At 41.1% G+C, this 19,169-nt stretch overlaps 1 protein-coding gene across 33 annotated transcripts in view; it reads left to right on the top strand.

The window, feature by feature from the left end:
* Positions 1–19,169, top strand: part of clasp2 (cytoplasmic linker associated protein 2) — a gene marked incomplete at its 5' end in the record, with an annotated part of 39,098 nt that overhangs the window by 10,847 nt on the left and 9,082 nt on the right. The window contains 28 exon segments of one of the 33 annotated variants that reach the window (XM_014005703.1): positions 4,400–4,528; positions 6,023–6,096; positions 6,219–6,311; positions 6,426–6,571; positions 6,665–6,800; positions 6,897–6,967; positions 7,074–7,133; positions 7,542–7,619; positions 7,714–7,881; positions 8,091–8,131; positions 8,486–8,638; positions 9,081–9,104; positions 9,419–9,436; positions 9,945–10,046; positions 10,263–10,289; positions 11,055–11,081; positions 12,564–12,737; positions 12,903–12,947; positions 14,421–14,528; positions 14,766–14,828; positions 15,389–15,495; positions 15,632–15,655; positions 15,771–15,926; positions 16,251–16,342; positions 16,425–16,488; positions 17,137–17,196; positions 17,473–17,475; positions 17,975–18,138. In XM_014005703.1, the coding sequence (XP_013861157.1) occupies positions 4,400–4,528; positions 6,023–6,096; positions 6,219–6,311; positions 6,426–6,571; positions 6,665–6,800; positions 6,897–6,967; positions 7,074–7,133; positions 7,542–7,619; positions 7,714–7,881; positions 8,091–8,131; positions 8,486–8,638; positions 9,081–9,104; positions 9,419–9,436; positions 9,945–10,046; positions 10,263–10,289; positions 11,055–11,081; positions 12,564–12,737; positions 12,903–12,947; positions 14,421–14,528; positions 14,766–14,828; positions 15,389–15,495; positions 15,632–15,655; positions 15,771–15,926; positions 16,251–16,342; positions 16,425–16,488; positions 17,137–17,196; positions 17,473–17,475; positions 17,975–18,138 (2,407 nt within the window). 33 annotated transcript variants of the gene reach the window in all.

The following is a 19,169-nucleotide window of genomic DNA, read 5'->3' as shown; positions in this document are numbered from 1 at the left end:
GTCTTTATTTTACAGTTAAAATATATGTTTATCAAATAAAGTCTGATGTTACAACTAATCATGGATCCATTTCAGAGAAGCCAGTTAAGGAGGTTCGGGTGCCTGGTAAGGATGCACCCTGGACGCCTCTCTAGGGAGGTTTTCCAGGCATGTTCAACTGGAAGGGTACCCTAGGGAAGACTTAGGACACGCTGTAGAAAAACATTCACTCTGCTGGCCTGGGAACACCTTCTGATCCTCCCAGAATGGTGAATGGTAAATGGTAAATAGATTGTACTTGTATAGCGTCTTTCTATCCAACCAGGATACTCAAAGAGCTTTACACTACAATCTGTGCCCTCATTTACTAGGGATGCATGATAAATCGGCATTAATATCTGTATCAGGCTTTAATAAAGAACAGCTCAGTGCAAGATAAACAATAAAAATAATGAAATAATGTTGACAATTTTAAAGACAAGCTTTCTTATTCTTGTTCTGTGACACCTCCACATGCAGAATGACACAAACTATTTAAATACTATATCAGAAAGTCTGATCTTTGACAGCAGAGACAGTGCTGCCATCGTGTGGTCAAAACATGAACAGACCTGTGAGCAGTTCTGACATGTGAGCTTTCGTCTGTTTCAGCTTGAATTTCCTGTAACTTTGTATTTGTTAGCATCAGAGTCAGAACAGTTTACGCCACTACATCCATACCACCTGGCATGTTTGTATTTTTTTGTTTGTTTGTTTGTTTACATGTGTGTGTGAGAGAACTGGAACTGCTCACTTGAAGCAGACTATTTTTGCAGGATTGTATTTCAGGTGTAAATATTYTATTTGTTGTAATTTTTGCCGTTGAATCCTCTCACRAAATGAAGAGAGGAGTAACTCTCGGCCTGGGGTTTCCATGGTAATGGTGCGTGGTACACGGTGGAGCTGATATCAGTATGTGCGTTTACAGACTTACTGGATGTGCCGTGTCTTTTCTTTTTATGCAAGCAGTTCATTATCATGGTGATCTAAAATACAGCCCTTCTTCCACATCAGGAAAAAAAACAGAATTAACTTTGTTTAATTAACACRTCATGAAGTAATTCATTACACTCTTAATCCAGCTGTTGAATCAACTGATGTAAACAGTTCATGGTTTCTCTTTTGCCACTTTATTCGTTGGAGAAGCGGAGCTGCTGATGTCACCATGGCAACAGCATGTGTGCAGCCTCGTCTCAACGATGGATTCACTCACTTTCTCTCCCTCTCCTCCCTCGCTCAGCTGTCTTCGCTTTACCCTTCACCCAGACACACGCACTCCCGTGGGGCCTGACTAGTGAAAAGCAAGAGATGCTAATCATGCTAACGTTAATGCTAATCAATGCTTAAATCCCCGATGCATGACGAGATCTTGGTAGTGGACCCATGGGTKTTGTAAGGAAGCAATAGAATTGATTCTCAACACTATAAATTAATTTAGTATTTTTAATTGTTGTCAAACTTCAATTTACTCTAAAATTTGAGCAAGGAAGAACGTCCTCAAACGCTACTTTTGAAGTGGCTGAGACACGCCTATCCTTCAAATACAAAAAGTCAAAGAAAGCATCTTTATACTTAAGAAAATTGGCATAGTACACATGATTTTTACCCATTTTGTCACATAACTGGTATATTTTCTTTTGAATTTGGCTCAGCCAAAGGGAAACAGGAAGTGACATCAAAGGAGAACTCATTAATAAAATAAACTCACTGGTCTTGGTTTATTAAAAATAAATTATTTAAACTTTAACTCTTCTTCGACTCTTTGATAGCAACTAAAAATAATCTAAAGAAACATCAGATTCTTCTCTAAAGTCTGTTTTGTTAGCTTTTGTTACAACACTGTGTTTACATGCAGACATTCCCCTTTGACATCACTTCCTGTTTCTTCACATGTAAATATCTCAACAACTGTTCATCTCAGTGACGTGAAATTTGTTTTGCAACATGTTATCAATGTTATCGTTCCAAAAATTTATTCATGTTTATTACAAAAACTTGATGMCACAGGTCCTTTAAACCTTCACTATGTTTCTTTGATGTGTTTTTGATCATGAACGACATGTGGCTGCCAGTGTCACGAYGACTACAAATGGTTGTACAGCTTACAAACAAAAATGTTAGAATGAAAGTAAAATATTTCTACTATAGTAGAAATGATCAGGTTGAAATGAGTTTGTGTCTATACTCACAAATTTACACTCCTWATAAATATACTCCAAAATACATCATAAATTCTGCCTCAAAGGAACGGATTACCTCAAGTGGAGATGGTTTAGCTCATTTTGTGCATAAAAACAAAGAAACTTCAATGAATAAAAATGTTTTTATCACATATTTAAGTATCACGAATGTAGAGTGGTGAAAGTACACTAATTAATCTCATTTTACTTTAGCTTACGCTGACTGCAACAGAAATGTTTTTGTTCGTCGTCTATTTAGCTCATGTGTTCAGCAAAAGAGCTGCCAGGTTATATTAAACTCAGGTTGTCTTTTAATGTGTCACCTGCCTTTTAGATGTGTTTAAAATTGAACAAAGACCGATTAATTAGGKATTTGTTACAAAATGCTACTGGATTTAATTCAGACACGGTACAAATAGCAGTACCACCTGGAAAGTGCTGATGTCAGTAGATACGATGTAAAATGCATTTAATGCAAACAGCTTATAGGACAGACTTATTTTGTAAAGATGAGGAACTTGAATTATTTTAATTCAATTTTCTTACTGGCGATTAAAAATTACATTTAGTTTATATTTAAAATGACTCAAGTTTGCTAAAATAGTTGCAACCGTGCTGTTATGCAATAATGTTTWCAGACCTACCACATCTGTAAACTTGACAGATTTTTTTGGATCATATTGCTGCCTGTTTTGTGTAAATGTGAAACTTTTTGAAAAAAAAAAGATGATAGACCTTTTTGTCTTTTTAAAGTAGCTTAAATTTCACCAAACAAAACAGAAAATCCAGCCAGGCTTGTGAGGCACAATGAGAAACTGGAAGCCTCAAAGGGGCGTGGCTCAACCCTCCACCTCCCTATCGTCTTGACATTGGCCTCTTCATTCTTTGTTCTTTTGTGTACGTAGGAAAAATGCAGACCAAATGAATGTGTTGTTGTTGTTTTCCTTTTGAAAGTAGTGAATGTAGCAAGTCAAAAATGAGGTTGCTGGTAAATGAGAGGGGGAGGAATTTCCGAGGATGTTGTCAGCGATAATGAGTTCAGGTTAGCCGGTCTGAGAGTGACACACAGCAACCCTGTTAATATTCCTGGGGTGTCGGTCTGTGTGTGTGTGTGTGTGTGTGTGTCTCCCTTTCTCTCCCATCACGCTTTGAAAGGCCCTGCCTCCGCACTGGCTGCAACACCATGATGTCACCTCCCGTCTGATTGGCCGTGAGGCTGCTGGGAGAAGCAGAGGAGAGGCTGGGAAGGGGAAGAGGGAGGGATAGAAGGTAGAGAGGAGTGAAAGAAAATGCCGGCACTTGTCTGGGTGGAGGGGCATTTTTTTTCCTCTTTTGGATGGCGATACGTGCGAGATGAGTGTTTGCCCGGCCTTAGCCATGCTATGAAGTGTGTGTGAGGTGTCTGCTTTGGGGTACGGCTTGGAGGAMAGAGGGCGGACCGCAACGCCTCGCCTTCACAGAAGCATGAGGCGTCTTATCTGCCARCGGATCTGTGACTGTAAGTGCAGGGATGGAGTTGTTTGTGTCAGCTGTGTGTAAATGTTATGCATACATCWTTACATATCCAAACCAAACACAATAGGCCTTCCCATAATTCTGATAAATTAAGCCAGTGTATGCACTCAGTTATGCATTTGACTGATTTTGTGATGCTTCTGTGTGTGTGTTTGTATGGAGGTGAGATGTATGTGTCAACGTATTGGGTGGTGGCTTTAGCGCATTTCTCCATGGCTGGTTGTCAGAACAACTAAAGCGCATTCCTCCACCAACAGTTTGTTCTCCACAGTCGACTTGTGAGTGTGTGTGTTTGTGTGTATTGTGCACATCGTTGTTACAGCCTCGTATCAAGTTTCAGTTATAGCTTTTCAGCGTGCATGTTTTCTGCTAACTTGCAGAAAAAGGATTTACTGTACCTCAAAGGAGTTCTGTCAGTCACCTGTCTCCTGGTTGGACAGATTGAGCACAGACTGATCTTTCAGAAATGTCTCTATATGTGTTTGAGGTAGCGTTTTTTTTTCACCCCAACAAGTGGGATGTTTATAACTAATATCAATTTAGTCACTCCTGAATATTTTTGCCATTTATTTTGTTTTGACTTTAAGGTTTTCACCTCTTTATGCTCAAGTTTATTTAACGTCCGTGTGGAAATTGGGATGCAGATGATGATGATGATGATGATGATGTCTGTTCTGACTTCACAGATCGTAGTTTTGATGATGATGACAGTGTGGACGGACGCTCTTCTGCAAGCTTCAAAGTTCCCAAAGTTCCCAAGAAGCCTGCAGAGTCGTCTGCTGCACGCAGGCCCAGCGCTACTGGAAGCAAACTTGGTATTTAATTTATAATTACTCTYAAAACTGAATGCACATTAAATACAAATAAGATAAAGGTTGTTTTTAGTATGTTGAATTTTAATTTAAAATTTGGATTTGCTATCTAATGTTTGGGTAACAGATGATAAAAGCCCTCATTATAGCCTGTTTAGAGTAAGAATTAATTACGATTTTATGTTGGATTTTTATATTTTATTCTATACTTGAAATCAGTTTAGAAATACATAAAGAAGTACAAGTATCAATAACCTATTATTTTTAGGGGTGACTAAAGAAATTGTATGTTTTTGTTTAGTTTTTTTGGAGTTTGAGGTTTTATTATAAAAGGTGATTAATTTAAACTGGTAGATTTTCCATTTTAGCCTAAATGACTGTAAAATATGCAGCTAAATTTAAACACCAGTCACTAGTTAGAGGTGTAAGAGACAGGTAATTGTCTAAAAGGATGTTATTTTTTGTCAGATATGCATTAAAAATTAAGTGGGGAAAAAGTAGCTAATTGCTATTACTAATTTTGCAGATTTATCTTTTGTGCTGTAGAAAAATTGACTCAGTAATGATTTTATTGTCTTTATGACACTCAAACTGATTATGGAGGTTTCAGTTTGTTGATAATTCATCTTAACAGGAAAACGTCTAAAACTGTTTGGAGGTTTGACTTTTCCAAATGTCATGTCGTTGTTTTATGTTAGCCAAGGCAGAACCAATATTCCCCATTAGAGGGTAATAATCATCTTTACATTATGATTCCCCAAATGTGTTGACACAAGTAACAGATACTTTACTGCAGCGTTTACTGCTTGTTCAACCAAAAACCTTGAACTCAAGCTTCATAAAGCTGTAATTAAAGCTGTGAGTGGCTCGGGATAGTCCCTGCTGCTAACAAACAAAAGGAAAAAAAACATGAATCTTTTAGGCACAGTCTGAAATAAAAAGTAACCTTTGGAAATACAAACGTAACAGTTGTCTTGCTCTCTGGTCATGCCCACCTCTCCTCCATGTTTGTGGCTACTGTTCAGCCTCCTCTTCTCCGGATATCATATTTCCAGCTGGTCTCACAGTTTTATCATTCCTATCTTCTTGGATTGCCTTTAGCTCCTATTTGCTTTCTTTCTCTTCGTTTTCTTATTTTATTATTGCTTCCTTGAGGGAGAAGTTGTAGGAGGTGTCGCCTCACAAATCATCCAGACCCTAGAGAGTTGTGATTGACAGGCTCATTACTGCCACAAAGCTCACTAAAAACACAGCCTACTACCTCTATTGAAGTGTTTTAGCACATGTTTATAGACTTAGTTTTGGAAATGAGTTGTTCACTTCAAAAGACTCAGAAAAGCACAGTTTAAAACATATATTTGTAATGTTTCTTTTATGTCAGGTTGCTGTTTTACAGTCTGAATTTGCTTGTTTTGGCCTSAGAGCTGTGAGGCTACGGCTGATTAATTTTGGATGGGTCAGATGACAGATTAAATGATTCTTCTCTGTTTTCTTCAGTGTCAAAAGAAAGTGCTGGTGCAGTTGATGAAGAGGATTTCATTAAAGCCTTTACAGATGTCCCCACTGTCCAGGTACAACACTCATTAAAGCTTAATTGTGCGTAATTGCGCACTTTCATCCTGTTTAATAATTTACTTTTACTTTACACAGTTTCAAAGCCATCTCTCCCATTTCCTTCCTCTGTATTTCGCAGATATACTCATCGAGGGATCTCGAGGACAACCTTAATAAGATCCGGGAAATCTGCTCGGATGACAAACACGACTGGGACCAGAGATGCAACGCTGTGAGTAGATTCTCTCTCACAAGTCTTTTCATTTTAGTCAAAACATTTTCTTTTYGACATTTCAGTTCTCGTTCTCCTGCTTGTGTTTAAGAATGATTTTGTTTGTTTTTACAGCTGAAGAAAATTCGCTCTTTACTGGTGGCGGACGCGGCCAGCTATGATTGTTTTTACCAGCATCTACGACTGCTGGACGGAGCCTTCAAACTGTCTGCAAAGGACCTGCGCTCACAAGTGGTCCGAGAGGCCTGTATCACTGTGGCGTGAGTGTTTAATAATAGATGCACAGGCCACTGAAAGAACATTTGGATTAAAAAGTACCAAAAGAGTATGTGAAACTTTATGTCTCTGTGCAGTCACCTCTCGTCAGTACTGGGGAATAAATTCGACCACGGGGCAGAAGCCATCGTTCCCGTCCTGTTCAACCTCATCCCCAACTGTGCCAAAGTTATGGCCACCTCCGGTGTCTCAGCCATCCGCATCATTATACGGGTGAGTTTTATCTAACTTTAAACATCATTTCTTCTTAGTGAAGGGGTTGTGGCATCTTTCAGACAATACTTACCTAAAACAATCCTTTTATTACAGCACACGCATGTCCCCAGACTTATTCCTCTGATAACCAGTAACTGCACATCCAAGTCAGTGGCTGTAAGAAGGTAAGATAAAGCAGCTGACGACTTTAGTAAACATGATCAGGACAAAATATCAAAAGGATTATGACGAATAAATTTGGTTAGATTAAAAGAAATCTGTGATTTCCAGACGCTGTTATGATTTCTTGGACCTTCTGCTACAGGAATGGCATACACACTCTTTAGAAAGGTAAGAACACTTTATCTGTTTTTCTTTTTTATAAATGACAGTCATGCAGTCTCATGTTACCAGTACATTGAAACATCCCTCCAGCATCTTTTATTGTCATTAAACGCCTTTTGATACATCAGGAATAAGTGAAAATTAGAGTTTCAGTGTATGTGGACACCTAAAACTTAAAACCTTTCATGCAGGGAACTTATTGTCACACAAAAACAAATATTCTGGYTGATATACCAATAATTTTGACCAGTGTAGAGTGTTACAGTCAGTTTAAAAGGAGCAAATTTCTTTTTTTTTTCACACATAAAATACTCAGTTTATGTGTGAAGAGACWGTCTGCTTTATGGATCATTTCTGTGTGCTGCGCAAATGATCCATGACGTGTTTTAACTCACTTTCCTTCCTCTGTCTCAGACACACGACAGTTTTGGTTGAAAGCATTAAAAAGGGAATCCGAGACGCCGACTCAGAGGCCAGAGTGGAGGCCCGCAAGTAAGACATACACGTCCTTAATTTGTTTTTTTTTTTTTTTACTTCTCTTTCGCATGTTTGTTTTATATTCTTACTTGATATTTCTGTATTTAAGGGCCTACTGGGGTCTGAGGAACCACTTCCCAGCAGAAGCCGATGCTCTTTACAACTCCTTGGAGCCGTCGTACCAGCGGACGCTGCAGTCCTGTCTGAAGAGCTCTGGCAGCGTGGCCTCTCTTCCTCAGAGCGACCGCTCCTCATCTTCCTCTCAAGAGAGTCTAAAGTAATGATTGCTTAACGCTGCTCTTTTCTAGCTGAATGTAGATCTCTCAGCTGAAACAGAAACACGTTAGTGTTCAGAAAAAACGCTATTTTTTGGGGGTGGAGGCATTTCTGCAACACATCGTCCACATTAGTGGAATCTCCCCACTTAATCTCCTTCTGTCTTCTTCATAAACCAGTAAATGACCCAGTTTTCTCCTCCTTTATCAGCCGTCCTCTGTCTTCCAAATGGTCGGCAGCTCCAGGGCGAGGTGAGTCAACACTCCTACACTCAGCGTCCAACACACACACTTTTCAACACATACCCTGATGCTCACACACAAACACATGAGAAACCTCAGGTCCTATAAAACCATGTCCCTTCATTCTCATTGACATCGTCTTGTGTCCATACCTGAACACTCACCTTCTGTTGTGTTTTTTTGTTGTTGTTGTTGTGTACTATACACATGTGCGCATACACATGTGTTAGACTTTACATGTTCTCTTATTGTGTAAATGTAGTATGTTACCTGCATGTGTTGTGTTTATATATATATATATATTTATATCCCGTCACCTCCCATCCCTTTTCCAACACGCTCCCCMACCCCCTGTCCCGTCAGTCCCTGCCCCTGCAAAGGCTGGGATGTCACCAGTCTCCCTGCAGCGTTCCCGCAGCGATGTGGATGTGAACGCAGCAGCCGTTGCTAAACACCGGCACGTCGGACAGGCCCGGGGAACAGGCCGTCTGCCCCCCGGTTCCTACTCCTCTCTGGGTAAGGGCCCCCCTCAGGCAAGTTAGGTGACTAATGAGGCAGAGCAGGCAGTGGTCAACAGACACACAAAGAAGAAAGCTCCCAGCTCTGAGGTGTATGATGAGTAAAATATCTCCAGCTCTCTCCTCGTCCTCTGCTTCCTGTTCATTTTGATGTTGATGTTCTCTGTGCATGTTTGTTGTTCCATTTACTTTGTGTGTGTCAACGTTTGTCCCTTCACCTGCATGGTTCTCTTTTAAACAGATGGTATGTTACTAATGCACTTTTTTCTTCTCTTGTTTCTCTACCTGCCTTTTTTCCTGCCTTGCACTTTTTTTCATATTTTTTTCACAATTCTTTTAATCTCCCTCTTCTCCTTTACTTTGTCTTCTTCTTTTGGATCTTTATTCTACGATTGCCGTTCTTCCTTCTTTGTACGTTTTTGCTCTCTTTGCTGCTTAAGATGATGCCTCTGATAAAACGGATGGTAAGATCATCTCACTCAGCTTCTTCTCTTTACTTTCCCCTCCTCACTTCACCCCGCTCCATGTAAGTTCAGTTGTTGTGACAGGATGTGTTCACGCTGCCCCCTGCTGTAAGCGTTTGTTACTGCCTTGGTGCTCATCACATCGTGTGTCAGATCCTAACCAAGGATGAAATCGTTTTCTGTTTTAACCCTCTGCACCTGCTTTAAACCTCATCGCTCAGATGTTGAACGTTAATCAGGATGATCAGGGTGTGTTTTAATATTTTAATACAACCGACAAACTTACTACGTGCTCCTTTTTTGTCTGTCTGTAGGGACCAGGTCAGACAATGGTAAGATTGTTGTCTGGTGCTTATTTCTGTGCGTGTTTTTAGAGATGTTCTTGTTGGAAAGCCATACCTGAAACATTTCATAATTTCATAATAAATCGATTTGATTAGTTAACACTAGTCTGTAATTAAATAAATCATTTTTTCCATGCAGTTAACCAAATTATGTTCTGAATCAAAATAATTCCCTGACTCTCAAATGATGTCAAAGATTTTGCTTTATCAAATCCTGTACAAACTTTGAAATGATTAGTGATTTTTAGAGATGTTTAAATGTTTTCTTACTGAGAGTGATCCACTGGAGCATCTCTGCTATCTCTGTCTGCTCCTGGCTGAATGTGWATGTTTGGGTGAAGAGCTAGAAGTGGAGCCATTTCCAGCATTAGAGGCGATCAGCCATAGAGCTTCTTAGTTGCTGGGCTTCGTTCAGTCGTGAGGCGTTTGTGACTTGTTGTTTTARCGCAGGAAGTGAATCTGGTTTTCCGTTCTTACGGTTGTTTATTCCACCCAGGCCGCGTTCGCACTAAGCAGCCCTTCACTACAGCCAGCAGCGTTTCCAGCCAAGTGGACTCACGAGGACGCAGCCGCACCAAGATGGTCTCCCAGTCGCAGCGTAAGTCCCGATTTTTTTAGAAATTCAAGCAAAACGACGACGATTCGAACCTGGCTGGGTGTGAAGCCCACTTGCGGACAGCTGTGATGTTTGTGTGACCTTCTTTGGAGTGATTGTGGTTTTTTTTTTTTTTTTTCACATTTTAATTGTGGAGTTTCTCAACTTGTTGCCTTCATGGTAACGATAAGCTCCTTGTAAATATTTTTGTGCCTTCAGGTTCCGACGAATCCGATTGCACTCCAGGTATTTGTCTGTCAGAGTGTGTGTGTGTGTGTGTGTGTCTTTTTGTGTACCACAGTGGGGATGGTGGCCCACATGCTATTGCTCTCATTCTGATCAAGGTGTTTTGTGTAAGAGAAGTGTGTGTGTGTTTTGTTTTATTTTCCTCTGCATGTTGTGTTTCATCACCGAGGGTGGTGTGGTGAAGAATTTATTTCTGCTGCTCCAGCTTTGCTCTGACGTGTATTAGGGTTTTTTTAAGCTCAGGATGGAAAACTTAACACTTTAACCAAAAAGCGCAGCTAAAATATTAGCACACATAACACTGAAATGCTAACCACACTTGAACGTTTATACAAAGACACACKTCGGTTCCCTGATCAGTTCAAAGCTCAGGATTCCCAGGAGATGAGGAAAATGCTTAAAAAGGTTTCTGTGTGGGTGGGACACAGTGTGTGTGGATATTTTTGCACCTATTTCCTTTTAAAGAATTTTCTTTACCTCATTGTGAACAGGTGGTTTCATACCAGTCGTCCCAACATGCACTGCTTCTCCCAGTGTGCCGTTTGCAGCTGCTTCAGCTCATGTGTACTCCTGTTTTTATTAATGGATTCATTTAGCTTCACCTCCATTCTTGGTGTGGAACACCAAGCTGCGCTCCCATTAAGCTCTGTCTTCTAACTCACACGATGCTTTTTGCTTTAACCCATTATTCATCTGGTTTAATCTGCTGTTCCTTACCCCTCCTCCTTACTTCTGCTTCCCCTCTCCTCTCAACCAATGGTTCAGGATCTCAGTCTGCTAACACTGTCGGTGGTAAGATTACAGCGCTACTTTTTAAACTTTCCCCACAACTTCCTTTAGTGTTTAGTTGTACTGCCGTTTGTCGCCCAGACTTCTGTCTTCTCACAACCACGTAGAACGAGCATTTAAAGCTTCCTGCACTGTGGCAAAGGCATGCTGGGATATCTAGTTGCAGACTTTGTGTACGGCTGTTTAGCATTCGTAATAAACCTTTCTGTGAGCTTCATGTTACTGCACTTATGTGTGCTTGGATTTCAAAACAAAAGTTTTTATTTTTGAACCTAATGTGAAAAGAATAGTTGGATCCAAAACAAATGATTTTGGCCAAAATACCCTTTCATGTTTTATTTATTTATTAGTTTTTTTTTTAATCTGAGGGGCTTTTTTTGTTTTGTGCTGCTATAAAACTAAAGAAGAAATGGAAAAAACAATATTAATTGTACCTACAGGCCACACATTGTTGAGATGCTACACATTTAATATAAAATTTAACCTGTAATCTTATTAAAGGGATGGAGATTTCTTCCAAGTTTATTTCCAAGTATCACATTTTTCTTTAGCTCTGTTTTTGCCTTTAAGATGTTTTCTGTTCAGGTCTCTGTCTTTAAGCACCCACCTGTARATTTTTAAGGCTGCACAATATTAGGAAAACTTGCAATTGCAATATTATTAATATTGCATTGACTACATCAGATGTGCTAAACATATCTTTCTCACTCGTCTCATTTTCTTCCATCATCACGACACCTGGCACGCCCACTTTAGCTTTTCTGCTATTGTTTAAATTGGTTGTTGGTGTTTAAACCAGTTGGTCCTGAGTGATATAGTGATATTGAGATGACAAAAAAAAATTGTAAATATTGTGCAGCCCTATTAGAAAAATGTCCTGTGCTGTGTGTGTCTCTCTGTGTATGTGTGTGTGTCTCTGTGTGTGTGTGTGTGTGTTTAGTTTATCATTCAGAGATGTCCATTTTGAGTCATGAAGAAATCAGTACAGAAACAATTTCCCAAAAATCTATTTTTACGTTTCCTGTCCTGTCCCACAGAGAAAATACTCTTCATCTGTTTGTCCTCAGAGTTGTAGTGATGTAGGTTTGTTGTCAAATAAAAGAAGCATTTTGGAGTCAGGATCCCCAGGAGAAAGAAAAGTAACATTTTTGGACTTCATTAATGACTGAAAGATWTGAGAGTCACATAAACACATTTCAATCATAATCGTTGCATTGTTTTGTTTGTTTATAAGTATGAATTTGTTTCCTTTTGGAGTGAGTAGGATTCATCTGTGATCCATCTTACTCTCGTGTGTTAAGAAAATATCTTATTTAAGTGTAGCAGAACTTTGTTTGTCAGCTGTAATAAAAAAAATGTCACATTAGAGGGGGTTTGGAGTCACAGCTTTTKTTGGTAAAAGCTTCATGTTGCATGAAGAAGGCACTGACTTTGCTCTTTCTGTGTTTGTCTTGTTTTTTTTTTCCTCCCTGCGCCTCTCTGAAGCTGGCAGCCGGAGCGGCTCTCCGGGTCGTGTGCTGACGAGCACGGCCTTGAGCACCATGAGCTCGGGGGCTCACAGAGTCCTCGCTGGACCCGCCGGGGACGGGCAGAGGCGCAGCCGCATCCCCCGCAGCCAGGGCTGCTCCAGAGACTCTTCCCCCACTCGCCTGTCCGTCGGTGAGTTTGTAAAYATCAGCAAGAACTCGGAGGCTTCGCCTCGGTGCACTGTGAGGTCTGGGTCCAAACTCAGCTTGTTTTTCTCCTGCTCCCCGTCTACCTGTTCTTCCTCTGCTCCTCTCCCCTCCCTCTTTTCCTCCCGACCCTGCTTCCTCTGTCYTCTAGCTCCTTCTAGCCTTAGCTCCAACTACAACAGTGCGAGCAGAGGAGGTAAGGCTCCGACGCAGATCAGAGCATCCACTCTTTCTCTCCTTATCTGAAATCATCACCCTCCTCCCCACAAAATCCTCATTTCTTTTCTATCCATTACAAAATCTCATCCCAGCCTCTCCATCTGCGCTMGCTGCCTCGGCTTCATAGATCCCATCTCTGTGAATTGTCTGATTTCATGGCTGCGTTGTTGTGGTGACGGGCGCCCCGAGATCAGCAGATGATTTCCACGCTTCATGAACACATTGCCTCCGTCTGTACTAACCTGTTGTTAGTGGCTGTGATACAAGCCTTCTTGCAGGATCAGTGAACCTTCTTTATAGCGCACTCGTAGGCTGTGATTACCCCTGGATGGCTGCTGCTGATGTTGAACAGAGCATTGAACAGTAAAGATGATTGCAGGCCTCCACCTCTCACCCACCAGCTCATAAAATCCACCTTGAATGGCTCCTTTTCTGGTCTTTGTGTGTGAGAAATAGACACTGAATGTCAAACTGTTATGTTCTTTCTTGAAAGGAGCATCTCATCCAAAGCTGCTGCTCTCTCCAGTTAATTTCAACTTTATAACAGTTTAGTCCACTAGTTGGACACGAGAGGCTGTTTAAAGATGTTAAACCAATAAAGACTGAACCTGATCAGTGATTTTTACTGTTTTATGACAAAACAATCAATGAAAGTTACTTCTAATTGCTGCAGCAGCTCTAGTAGTATACGTGACCCATCATATCGAAATGAGGATTAATTCAAATTTGGTCCAAATGACCTGATCACATTTTYAGATTSTTGGCTTTAAAAGCTACATGTTGATACCTGGAACACTCTGATATCATAAATGTAACAAGWGATATGACWTAATTTGTCTTGTTGATTATGATCATACATTAATATTTGGACTGAATCCTAATTTTATGTAATTTTTATGAGGAATTTTTCATTTTATTATGAAGAGGAAATCACAAATAGTACTTCAATATTGAGATTTCCCAGCTGGAAAGAAACAAAAACATTGCTAGCTTACATGGAAAATCTCAAAATTTAAAGGCGTTTTTCCTCAAAATCAGGTTTTTTGTTGCTACTGCTCAATAAAGTGATTCAAAATTTTATTTATTATTATATTTTACACAGTTCATTCAAATGAAACTTTGATAAGTTATATTCTGATGAAATACACCTTTTGTAAGTGTTTTAATCAAAACACMACATTTGCCTATTTCTCCATATACCACTTTTAGACGTAATCCTCACTTCGATTTGATGGGTCACATATGTTGAGATGCTCCTTCAACGTCCCCTCCATCTGTTTTCTATCACTTTTATTTGTTTCTTCWTCATGTATTTGTTTGTGCAACTGTCACGTTAGACTTTCTTCCACGTCTTCTCCACGTTTCGTCTCACGATCACTTTCTTCCCTGTGGCTCCTGTTCTCCTTTTCTCCTGTTTCCTGTCCTGCGCTGTGCGGTTGGGTGGCGTTAGCTCGAGGCAGTCGTATCCCTCGGCCCAGTATGAGTCAGGGCTGCAGCAGGGAGGCCAGCAGGGAGAGCAGCAGGGACACCAGCCCCGTACGCTCCTTCACACCTCTGGGTGAGTAGCGGTGGTGGCCAGATACCTGAGAGGGATGACTGGAAAAAAAAAGAGTTAACTTTAGATTTTATTTCTGTTTCAAGACTTAAGCAAAGTGGAGGAATACTAGTCCCAGGCTTGTGTTAAGATGTTTCTGCCTTTCTTTCTAATTTCAYGCGCTGCAGAGTTTGTCTGACGTTCCTGCGTGTGTTGTCTTGTGTTTGTGTGCGTGTTAAACTCTACGCGTCTCGGTTGCAGCGACTCGGAGCTACTCGCGCTCCACTGGAGCTCTCCACACACCTGATGCTTTTGGGGCTGCAGGTGAAGGCTGAGTACATCTATTTCCTCGTCCCTCACCTACCTTCTTGGCCAGAGTTTTTTTTTTTAATCTTTTTTTGTTGCTCATTTTTGTTCTTTTCAGTGCCGGTCATCCTCTTCTCTAGATAACCTAATTGTTTTCTCGTCCATCAGCATCAGTTTTAATTTAATTTGTCATTTTTTTATGTTGTGCTCCAGGATGTTGAACCCTCCAGTGGAACTGCATGATTCCGCTTGTTCGGTTGCTAAAATAATAACTTTTTCTTGTTTTTTTCTGTTCCATTTGTTTTGTTTATTTAGCTCCGCCTCAATTCTGCTGGAACATCAACTCTTGTGTTTTTATGTCATCCTTTTTTCCTCCCAGTGGCATTCTCACCTAACAAGCCATCACATTAACTTGCAGGATTGTTTGTGTGTGAGCTGCGTGAGTGTTGGCGTGAAAGGTGATGAGGAAAAGGAAACTGGGGTTTGTTTTGGTGTATTTTTCACAACTTTATTAATGTTTTTTTATTTTATTTTYTGCTCTGCTTCTGTCCGTCCTGTCTGTATTTATCTCTGTGCAGGATCGGGKTTTGGCATCAGCCAGTCGAGTCGTCTCTCGTCTTCAGTCAGCGCCATGCGGGTCTTGAACACAGGCTCTGATGTAGAAGAGGCTCTTGCAGATGCGTTGGTAGGCTTTTCCTCAAACCTTCACACACAAACACCCGAAACACTTAAACTCGCACCACATTCCAGCACGCTGTCATTTTGAGCGTATGTCTGCGTGTTAACTAATCCCTGCTTCTACCTCTGTTTAACGCTGTCAGCTRTTGGGAGACATGAGATCCAAGGTCAGCTCCTTCTCCTGGCTCTCACCCGCCTGTCGTCTTGTGCTCAGATGTTCTCTCGGGATGCGTCGTGCACCTTTTACRGTTTACGTCAGTCTCGCTGTCTTTCCTGCAGAAGAAGCCAGCACGGCGGCGCTATGAGAACTACGGCAACATGTATTCAGACGACGACGCCAACAGCGACGCGTCCAGCGTCTGCTCGGAGAGGTCGTGCAGCTCCAGGAACGGAGGCGCCATCTCCACCTACATGAGGCAAACAGAAGATGTAGCTGAGGTTAGCGCTGTTACTTTGAAATCTAATTAAAAAAATTATTGAGTTAATCTGGCAGATATTAAAACACATTTTATTTATAATGAGCTAGCTTGATTGGGTTGTTTATGAGCACAAAAATAGACTAAATTAGTGGAATATAATCCTAATTACAGTGTTTTTGTTCAGTTCCATTGTTTTTGCTTCTCTTGCTAAAAATTAAACCATGAAAACTTGTTGCTTTGGTTTAAAACTAAAGATTTTCTCATTTTCTTATCGCCWTGCTAACGTTTTAGCTAACCTTTTTGTTTGTGTGTTTTTGGTGCTTTTATTTTGAACCATTTCCAGGTGCTCAACCGCTGCGCCAGCGCCAACTGGTCTGAGAGAAAAGAGGGTTTATTAGGTCTACAGGCTCTGCTGAAGAACCAACGCACACTCAGGTCAGACAACGAACACGTTTTCAAAAGATGAATTCATGACCGTTTTATTTTTTAGCTAACTGTTTTTTTTTTCATTCTGCAGTCGAGTAGAGTTAAAGAGGCTGTGTGAAATCTTCTCCAGGATGTTTGCAGACCCTCACAGTAAGGTACGACTGCATGCAGCCCAGYACTCGCTCAAAAACACACACCATTCATTATTCACCCATTTTTATTTGACCTCTTGGTTTCACTTTATTTATCCCACCATCTTTCACTCTTACCGGATTCTGCCAAAACACAGACAGTGTAGGATCTCTTTAAAACACAAACACATTTGTAAATCGAACCGTTTTTCATGGGTTTTAGGTGAAACTAGGAGATGAGCCTGAGGATATCCACACTGAGACATAAACACTGGCATGCAGAGTGTGTAAAACATCTAACGGCATGTCACACCTGACGTTGCGTGTGATCTCACACTCTCCGCCGCCCTGTGGGATTGCTCTGTCACCGTTTAGCAGCCAACCTGCTGGCTGCGTTCTTTGCATCCACTGCCTTCTCTATTCCCTCCCTACCTGTAGCCTGAAACAACAACACTGACCCCACACACAGTCAGACACTTCACACACACACACACACACACACAAGTAATTGGGCTGCCAGCTCTTTTTCTCTGACTAACCAGCTGTGGTTCGTCCTCTCTAACACTTTTTCTTTCGGCGTTATGAGTGCTCCGTTGCCTCACACACGGCGTAAGGTGTGTGAACAACTTCTTTTCCACTCGTTTGACGATTTGACGATTTGATGAATTTCAGCGAGACTCCGGCAGGGTGTACGGCACCGCAGAATCCGGTATAAGCTCAGCCTCCTTCAAGGTACAGCATCTCACCATGGATCTGTCCCCTGACTCCGTCTGTCTCCTCCTCCTTTTGTTTTTTTTTATTCTTCCATGTCATTTATTTCATCTCTTTTGTTGCTAGTGTGCACAACAAAACATCTCAGATATCTGTTGTATCGAGACAGTTTTTCAAATTTTGTGTTGGAAACCAGATGGGTTTACTCTGAGTGTCAGTTTTTATCAGGATGCTAACAGATGTATGTTTCTCTTTCCCCATGCCACTCCCCTCCCCCCACTGTGGAACTCTCTGTAGAGAGTAAGTTCAACCAGTCTGTGTTATTGTTCATGCATTTGGATGAAAATCTGCTTCTTTAATCTGATTGATTATCRGTTACCAAGGTTACTGCATAACACCCACTAACCCGTGTCATGTGATGGTGCCTGTAAATTCACCGCTACGCTTAAATCAACTACYGGCACCTCTTAACCTGACTGGTCCTAATTCTCATTAAATCTCACTGCATTTCTTTGCTAATTTTAATGTTTGTTTGTTTTTTTATAATTTGGGTGATCTAAATTGGTGATTGGGAATAAAGATGAGCTGCTGCGATGATGAATAACCACTAATATCTCAGAGAACTAATGCTGTTTTTTTACATCATCCCAATGCAGAGCAATGTGTACCCATCCTAACAGTGTGACAGTTCCCTGATGCATGCGTTTGTGTGTTTGTGTGCATGAAGTACTTKGTTTTTTATTGTCTGGGTTCATCTGTGTGTCATCTAAACTGCGTGTGTGTGTGTGTGTGTGTTTAGGTGTTCAGCATGTTCCTGGAGACTCTGGTGGACTTCATCCAGGTCCACAGGGACGACCTTCAGGATTGGCTGTTTGTCCTGCTCACTCAGCTGCTGAAGAAGATGGGAGCGGACCTGCTGGGCTCGGTACAGGCCAAAGTTCAGAGAGCTCTGGATGTCACAAGGTGAGGGATTAACTCGTATGCATACAGAAACTGGAAGCCCAAATCAAAAAAGCTGTTTTTTTTTTCCTGATTAAATCACACAGCTACACTGTCTTTGTGTTGTCTTTCTACTAATATGCTCCTCTTCCACAATATGCCTTGATTTGTTTTGTTAATCCCAATGATACATTAATATTTGGTCTAAATCCTATTTTTAGGTTATTCTAAAGAGGTATTTTGGTGTCATTTTTTAGAGGAAACCTCAAATAATATTTGGATAATAAGATTTCCCAGCTGGAAAGAAAAAAATCTTTGCTAACTCTCAGAGAAAATAYCTCATTAAGGCGTTTTTGCTCAAAATCATGTTTTTTGTTACTATTGCTCAAATAAATGCTTCCAAAAAATCTTTAAAGTTATATTATATTAATTAAATTATATATTTGTCAGCACGACGGCTCGGTGGTTAGCACCGACGCACCACAGCTAGAAGGTCCTGGGTTCGATCCCCGGTTCGGACCTGGGGTCTTTCTGTGCGGAGTTTGCATGTTCTCCTCGTGCTTGCGTGGGTTTTCTCCGGGTACTCCGGTTTCCCCCACAACACAAAAACATGTACAATAGGTTGCCTTCAGGCCCAGGCCGCCCTTGAAAAAGAGATCTGAGATCTCAATGGGATTTGCCTGGTAAAATAACGGTAAATAAAATAAAATAGAGAAGAGATTCTTGCTGGAGGCGTGGCCACTGCTCAAGTTTAAAATGATTGGATCGGTTGGCCGCAAGTAGCAGCTCCACTGTGAAGGAGGCTAAGCTAAGAAGCTAACCAGAAATCTTGTGTGCTGTAAACAACCCTACTGAGAGAAGTACCGAGCTGAACGAGACGACTGTAAATGAGAGCTGCTGCTTTATCAGACACCGCCCCAGCTTCTCGCCTATTGGCCGAGGTCTAGTTTAGCTTCCTTTAAACTAGACCTCGGCCAATAGGCGAGAAGCTGGGGCGGTGTCTGATAAAGCAGCAGCTCTCATTTACAGTCGTCTCGTTCAGCTCGGTACTTCTC

The sequence above is a fragment of the Austrofundulus limnaeus genome, unplaced genomic scaffold, assembly GCF_001266775.1.
Source record: "Austrofundulus limnaeus strain Quisiro unplaced genomic scaffold, Austrofundulus_limnaeus-1.0 Scaffold32, whole genome shotgun sequence".
Taxonomy (NCBI): domain Eukaryota; kingdom Metazoa; phylum Chordata; class Actinopteri; order Cyprinodontiformes; family Rivulidae; genus Austrofundulus; species Austrofundulus limnaeus.
This window is presented reverse-complemented; position numbering and strand designations above follow the sequence as displayed.